General features: G+C 41.1%; 2 protein-coding genes across 2 annotated transcripts in view; one reads left to right on the top strand and one right to left on the bottom strand.

Annotated features, from left to right (window-relative positions):
- Window positions 1–129, bottom strand: part of BEND6 (BEN domain containing 6) — a 64,415-nt gene extending 64,286 nt beyond the window's left edge. Inside the window, exon 1 of the mRNA XM_006149183.3 lies at window positions 90–129. The gene's annotated coding sequence lies outside the window, so the exon portion shown is untranslated. The remainder of the gene's footprint in view (window positions 1–89) is intronic.
- DST (dystonin) overlaps window positions 91–8,244 on the top strand; it is a 576,919-nt gene continuing 568,765 nt past the window's right edge. The window contains exons 1-2 of the mRNA XM_014588047.2: window positions 91–271; window positions 865–899. Of these exons, the coding sequence (XP_014443533.1) occupies window positions 91–271; window positions 865–899 (216 nt within the window). The remainder of the gene's footprint in view (window positions 272–864; window positions 900–8,244) is intronic.

Here is an 8,244-nt window from a genome sequence, read left to right on the forward strand (position 1 = left end):
GTGCCCGCCGCCCCGGCGTGCGCCCCGCGCGGGTGCCTGTGCCGCCGCCCTCCAGCCCCGCCGCCGAGTCGCCCCCGCTTCGCCCGCACCATGATCGCCGCGGCTTTCCTCGTCTTGCTGCGACCCTACAGCATCCAATGTGCCCTCTTCCTCTTGTTGCTTCTGCTGGGCACCATCGCCACCATCGTCTTCTTCTGCTGCTGGCACCGCAAGCTCCAGAAAGGGAGGCATCCGATGAAATCGGTCTTTTCGGGTCGTTCAAGAAGCCGAGGTAGGACAAGCCGTGACGGTTTCTTCGGGCTCGGAGGAACATTTAAGCCGATTTGGAGAGCGAAGCGCAGCTCTCTTGCTTCTGTACTGCCGCCCCTGCCCCCATCACTGCCCACTCCCCAGCCGAGTATGTGGATTTATTTCACGCCCCTTGCCCTTTTTATTCCCTCACTCGGGTCCTCCAATCTCTCAGGTTTGGATAACCACCACGGCGATGCAGAGGGCAGGGAGGGAGGAAAGGACGCCAGTTCTTACTGTCAGTTTGCTGAAGCCTTAAGGGTAATTCGAGCGGAGTCCGGGCTGCGGCAGTCTAGCCTTCACCCATCCCATGCCGGAGCTTAGGGGTAAGAAAGTAAGGCATAGAGAGTTGGGGCTACCCAACTCCCCCAGAACTTTCCCAGAAACTTCTCGCGGGGAAAGCATCTAGAGATTGATGGCCCAGTACCCCGTCCCCTTCCCCCAGGATGTTCCCACCTAATTCGAGGTGTCAGGAATGTGCCTTCCCGACCCTTGTCTCCCAGCTAAGTCATTAGTAACTGCGCAGGTGAAGAACCAGGAGTTAACCGAAGTCTCATTTTTCTCTTTTTTCCCTAGATGCTGTTTTGAGATCTCACCACTTTCGTTCTGAGGTAATTTATTTAGCACGCACGCTCAAGGTCAGAAGAAGTTCTCTTTCCTGAGTACAATATTAATCATATGCGAGTTAAGAAACCAGTGGGACCCTGAATGGCAAGCATGATGTTCCCAAGCCAAAAGTGACATGCTTCTTTTTAAGGGATTCCACGTTAATGCCCAGCAAATGGTTTTAACAAATTTCTTGTGTAGTGGAGCTTCTGTATAAGACAGGGGATGACAGCCCCTAAAAGCACTGCCTACCTTAGAAAACTTAGGCACTGGGGTGGATGTCAGCTCAGTTTACAATCTGTCATTTCCCCGGGGGGGGGGAAGCTTTTCCTGGGTGCTGTCAACTGGCTGTGATTGTATACTTGGATAAACGAAAGAGAAGAGCTTTTAGGAGGTTCATGCAGAACAGTTTGGTTCATATGCATTTCACTATAAAACTTCAAGTGTGCATTCCTGTTCTCTTATAAAGCTACCCATGTTTTACTGGGCCATCCGATGCTTTTTGCAAAGTGGTGGTGGTGATGGAGTTTTATACGGTTGTGTGTGCTTAATGCTTGTGCTAGTCTCCATTCTCAAAACAGGGACCATCTGTTTAGAGCAGATAACCTAGGCACCAAGAATAGGTGAGACTGTGGTAGGACCAGCTTCCTTGAAGATAGGACAAAAGGGAACACAAGCTCTCCCTGACCCAGCGTTTTAGGAGTTTCCAGGCCAACCTTCACTTAGTGTAAGATAATACTCCCTCTTTTTGGGAAAGGTTCACATAGCCAGGCAGGGAGGTTTCTGCTTGCTGCAGTTCACTTACCTTAACAAAGACTTCATAGTTACACACTCTCCATTTACTCGCCTTTTACTTGCAGAGCTGACATTTCATTTCAGTAGTTAACCAGATGTGTTATTGTACTCCAGATGTTTTATTAGATTAGAACCTTAAAAAGTTAGTTGAACGTTGTTTGAAAGCTTGAACTGTATTATAACATCAGTTTACAATGTTGCACTGTGAGTAATTGGAGTGTGGGGAAAGTGAGAGCTCTATGCTCAATTTAGGATTTTTGAAAGAATAAGTTAACTAGTCTGCTAATCTACAGTTCTGTTCCTGGCTTCGTATTGACTAGCTATGTGGTGCTGGTAAACACTCTTAACTGCTTGGCACCTCAGTTTCTCCACCTGTGTAAAGGATCAGTATTACCTTGTGGGGTTGTGTGTGTGTGTGTGAGGGGGGGATAAATGATAAAAAATTATGTTTAAAAAAACCCACTTAGTTCGTAGTAATACTCAGTACTATCATTCTATTTTGTGAAACTGAATTTTAAAATGAATAAAAATAAACAATCTACTTGCAAATGTTCAAGTCTTTATTAAATTAGCTACTGCAAGTTTATTGGCAATAACATAAACTATTATCTGTCTCAAAGCAACAATTTTTGAATATTTGATTAATTCAGTAGATGTGACAAATAGTTAAGAATGGTCAGGATACAACTATCAAAATGTAGGATTTTGATTTGGAAAAGAGAACGCCAACTTCACATACATGAATGATAGAGCCAGAATAATAATCCTGTCGTGGGTTTTTATAGTCGTCATCAGGCATTTCAGCTAAAGCACAAACAGAAACATGAGAAAGGACTATGTCATTCAGTTCTCTCTCAGTTAGACATTTGTCCTGAGCTTGCATCCTGTTGGGAAAGCTGGGGACAGTGTTTGAATGCCTTAATTCATTTCGGAAGGTTCTTGGTGCAGTTTGATATCCTTCTGTGCATTTGATACTTACTTTGCCTACTCTATTGGGAGCTGCTTGAGGGTCGGGACTGTGTCTCTCTGGTTTAGGGCTCTGTCTTGACTGTCTGGCCCATTGACTTACGGTATATAGTGGGTTCTAAATAAATACTTATTGAATGAATGAAAAAAATTTTCTTGGTCGGTGTTAGTTTCCATATTTGGTCAAACAGAACTCATAGTTGGGCAGCAAAGAAAAGTGCATCCTTTTAAAATCTTTTTCTAAAGAATTGTTTATTTAATTTTGGGATCAGCAGATGGCTTAATGGTTATGTCGCTGAACTCCCATGTAGTCAACTGTGGTTCGAGTCCCAGACCCAGGGTGATTTGAAACTCACGCTGGGTACGTGTGCCCAAAATCCCGAGAGGAGAGTGGAGGAGAAAGGCTTGTGTTGTGCCCATCCCCCTGGGGAGTGATTTCTCACCTTGTTTCTCCAGTGAGTGCACTCATCCTATAGCAAAAATATTTCTCTCTTAAAAAATATTTATTTTATTAATTACTGTTATTAATTAATTTTGCTATAGGACACACGTGCCCACCAGAGAGAGAGAGAGAGAGAGAGAGAGAGAGCAAAAGTGAGGGAAAGTGAGAAAGCAGACTGCCAGTTTGGGGACTTGAACTACAGTTGGCCATGTGAGAGTCCATCACCTTAACTGCCAAGCCACCTGCTGGCCCCGCAAAAATACATTCTTAAGATATTGCACAGAATTCAACATCTGTTAAATCTCAGCTCTTACTTGATCTTTCTAGGCTTTAAAAAATGTACCTGAAATCCGTACTAAAAATTAGTCGCTAATGAAAATGGATTTGGTAAGATTTTTTTTTTCCCTGAGGAAATGAAATGCAGCCTTAGCTCAATTTGTTGATAGGCTAACCATCAAAAAGTTCCTTTGATAAGCTACTTGAAAATGTTATTTTATGAGTGAAAATCCTGAGACCACATTGCATAACAATGTCATATTTCATCAATGATTAATGTTTACCACATAGAAAACATTTCCCCATAAGAAAAACATAGAAAAACATTTTTCTTCTCCCTTTCTGTCAAAACACCATTTCCTGCAAGGTTTTTTTCCTTAAGAGATACCTCTGAATTTACTTGGATTCTAGCATATTAAACAAAAAATTAGAATTTGAGTAATATGATGGATATTCTTTTTTTTTTGGAGAGGTTTTTGCTACAGGGCACATGAGCTCGCCAGAGAGGCAGAGAGAGGTAGAGAGAAAGAAAGTGAGAAATCACCCCCCAGGGGGGATGTCCATGCCACAATCCCTTCTCCTCCATTCTCCTCTTGGGATCTTGGGCACGCATGCACACGCGCCCGGCACGAGTTTAAGCCACTGGGTCCGGGACTCGAACCTCAGTCGACTACATGAGAGTTCAGTGACATAGCCATTATGCTACCTGCTGGTCTCGATGGTAAATATTCTTATTGTTGCTTTTTAGTAGTAACTGTTGCAAAATAACTCTCAAAGAAAATGTTTTGATATTCTGAAAAATCATAATCATATTGAATTTATGAAGTTAGGGCTTCTGGTCCTTACCTCAGACTCAGTGAGTGGATATTTCGCTTGGAGCATATCTGTGGTGGTCAAAGGAGTTTAGGAACTGCTGATCCACACTATAATGTGAAAGAGCAGTGGGAGAGCCCTTAAACGGATGAAGAAGTGGTGTGAGCGCTTTGCTGCTTTACTGGGCAGAGGCTGTTGGTTTCTTCTATCCACAGGCCCAGAAGCAGTCAGTGGGGCGGGGCATTTCTGTGGGTTTCTTCCCAGGTAGTCAGAGACGTACTTCTCCAAGGAGAAAATTATGTCGTCAAGACTCAGTTTTCTTAGGGGAAGTTCTGCAGCAGGGAAAAAAGCCACCTTTCTTATCTTAGGAGCTCCATCTTTTTTTTTTTTTTTTCTTTGTTAAGTGTATAACAAATTTCTTCATTTCAGTTTTTTAATGAAATAAATAATATAGATATTATAAAAAATAAATAATATAGTTATTTATAAAATGTTTTGGAACCATAACCACCAACAAACCTCTTTATTTTCACATACTTAGAGTTTTTTCAAACTTATCCTTACTGCCGGCTTTTTTTTAATTAAAGAAATGAAGATAGATTTCTGTCAGGGTCTTGCCATGCCATAATCCTTCTGCTCTAGCTACCAGTTAGATAGGATTATAGGTGTGCATGCCATGCTCCATGTGTTTTGGTTGGTCTGGGATCTGAGCCTTCCGTGTGACTCCACCATTATGCAGTAGTGCCCTGCTACCTGTGCCACTGCAGCTGGGCCTCTCAATTTTAATAGCTGTCTATGAGAATGTGAAATTACTTATCCCTTTAGCAAGGCCTATACAATATAACCCCATTTCAGATGCTGACATATCAAAAAGTCCAGTTAGACTGAAATGTACATTTTGTGTATGCATAATAAAAACTTAAACAATATTTTGTTGTTCTAAACAGCTAATGAAGAGAAGTGATTGCACACCGAATGGGCACCAAATGTACATTCTGGTTTCTAGAATTTTGGCACTAAGAAGTTCATTTTTCCAGAGGATTTATAATGTTTTATGCTGGGACTTTAAACGGTGGTAAAGTGTTATCCTAGATTTCTGTGGTGAAAGTCAGGCAGTGGTGGGGATGGCAGCTGGCAGGGTGGTTGGGGGCGTTGGACTCTCATGTGGCCGACTGTGGTTCGAGTCCCAGACCTGATGGTTTGCTTTCTCACTTTCTCTCTCTCACTCTATCCTTCTCTGGTCGAATTGAAAATAAATAAATAAATAAATAAATAAAGTTAAATCAAATAGTTCTTGATTAAAAAAAAAAAGAACGTCAGGCAATGACAGTCCTGATTTAAGGAAACTTCAGAAAGAGATACAGATAATTGAGGTACTATTAGCTAGAAAAAAGAGACTTGGGAGTACTTCAGTAGAATGAAGACAATTGTAATGCCCTTTGAGAATACAGAGTGAATAGTGGTAAATGATCCCTATTCATGGGCTTAGTGGAATAAGGGATGCCTTATTCCTTTGATATAAGGAGGGAAAAGAGTGTCTTTTATATCTACCATAATTTGAGTAAATATCTTCACTTCCTATTTCAGGGAAAAGAACCAAAAGAGTTAACCCAAGCTTAATAGTTCCCAAAGAATCACATAGCAAGATAAGGACTGAGTAAGACAAGAATTCCCTGGCTACATTTTGTCTGCCCTGTGGTGTTTAACTGTGTCACTGACAGTGCAGAGAATAATATGTCCAAAGTTCTCACTGAAGGAGAGGAAACAAATTGAGTCTTTAGTGAACATTTCTTAGAAAACTGAATAGGCAGATTCTTTAGTTTTTTTTTCCCCAGTGATTGTCCAGGTTATCCTAGGTGAAATGTTGGTTCTCCCAAACCCTCTTAATCTCATCATTTTTTCTAGAGCATCCCTCTACCAAATCATGAGACATGAGACAAGGGTCACCAACGTAATCACCCTTAACAGCTTCTCATTAAATTTGCACTTTTCGTTATGAATTGCCTAATTTAGGCCCAGCCTCAGTGGTACATAGACTGTTTGGGAGGCTGAAAGCTGCCTGGCAGGCCCAGATTCAGTTCTTGGGGCAACACAAGCATGCTGGACATGGTCGTATGTACCTGTGTCCTAGCTAATTGGGAGGCTGGGGCAGGGGGGTCATAACTGTGAAGACCCTGTCAAAAATATCTATCTTGAAAAAAACCCAAAATACCTATCTTGTATCTCTTTCTACCACCCTCCCCCCGCTTTCCCTCATAAAGGAAAAAAAAAAAGAATTATCCAATTTAGTGAGTTAGAGGAAATGGTAATTTATTATTGAGCTATCCTTCATAATTAGGTTATCTTTATAAATAAATTCTTTGTCTAGAGTTAACTTCTGGGTCTAAATTAATATATACTAATTCAGTCAGTAGTAAGTTGTAACTGTACATCATTTAAAATCACCCAATTGTTTTCAAAATAAATGCTTTTTTGTTTGTTTGTTTAAGATATTACAGCAGACACTAGGGCTAACAAAGGGTCTGAGATATAGTCCCTGCCCTTGGTGATAATTTCTAGGTCATTTCCAACATCAGTGCTGAAATTTTATAGTTACTGGTTTCTTCTGTTCCGGTAACTGAACTGCTGTGCTGTCTCCAGTATGAATCACAAATGAGATGAGAGCATCAGGGGTTATGGTACACCAGTGTACAGCCTCTGCATTTGTGAAAAAAGACACATTCACCCTTTTCAAAGAGAATATTACCCAGAGTCAATACTGCCATAGAATTAACCCTTGCTTAAGCTACCTGGTAACAAAACAGAAATACTGAAAACCGATAAAAAAAAAAGAAAAAAGAATGCATAATCCCTCCCTCTACCCCCCCCAAAAAAACCCCAAAACACTCTATTTCTTTTTTTAGGCATTTAAGCCAATTAAATGCAATCTAGATTAATGTCGGAACGAAAGCTTTTCCCGAGTTGAATCTTAGTCTACCCTTAAGGCTCAAGAATGATTCTCAGATTTTGACTGCAAAATAGAACCACACTGGTAACAAATATTGGTATTAAGGACTGTGGGGATAGGAGTTTGAAATCCTGGTTTTGGGTGCCAGCTCTACCACTCATCTAATTGTGTCAACTTGGTCAAATCTGTAGTAGAGAGGCTGAGCATTTGTTCTTACTAGTAACTTGAGGATGATCTCTGAAACTCCTTTCGTGTAACAGACTGTGTTTCTATGTATAAAGCATCATGCTAAAAGGCATTGTGTAAATAAAACATGGTTCCTGCCTCGTGGGAACTTAACGCAGGTAAAGAAAAATATATACGGTTAGCATAATATCAAGTACCTTTATGTATAGAAAAGGAAGGGGTGCATAGTTCTGGTGAACTGATTGCTTCTAGCTGCGGTGAATAGAGAAGCTTCCAGGAGGAGGTACTCATGCTGAAGCATGAAGGTGGGATAGGAAGCACCTAGGTAGACTAAGAAGGAAGAGAGCAAATCCCAGGCCAGCACAGTGGCACAGGAATAGACAAGATTAGGAAAGCAGACACACGTTTTCAGAGTTCAATGTACAACAGTCTGATTAGAGCAAAAAGTCCTTGACATTGCATAAAGGAACTTAGAGATGGAAATACAATTGGGTGCTATGTCCAATTAAAATCATTTTTTGTATACTACTTGACAGTTGACAAAAGGGCTTGACATAACATTATTTATTTAAATACCTGAGGACGACACGTGCCTTCTCATGAAAAGCAAACTATTGTCTTTTGATTTCTTTCCAGGCAACTATAACGAAACTGTCCATTCGTGTTTCTTTTTATTTATTTATTTTTTTATTAATTCACTTTACACCATCACAACACACAAATGAATTTTCCATCCAAAATACACTGTGCATTGGCTCAATCAAGCACATCCACATACATGTTCTCAGCAAATAATTTTCCAATTCTTACGTCCTGCATACCTTGCCCTTTGTCTTGCCATCCCTGATTCCCCATCCCCCACCCTCTGCTATGTCCCATCTTCCTCCCCCATTGTCCCTGGCATCCATAGTTGCCCTCCATACCT

This window comes from Tupaia chinensis, unplaced genomic scaffold, assembly GCF_000334495.1.
Source record: "Tupaia chinensis unplaced genomic scaffold, TupChi_1.0 Scaffold000256_1, whole genome shotgun sequence".
In the NCBI taxonomy this organism is placed as follows: Eukaryota; Metazoa; Chordata; class Mammalia; order Scandentia; family Tupaiidae; genus Tupaia; species Tupaia belangeri.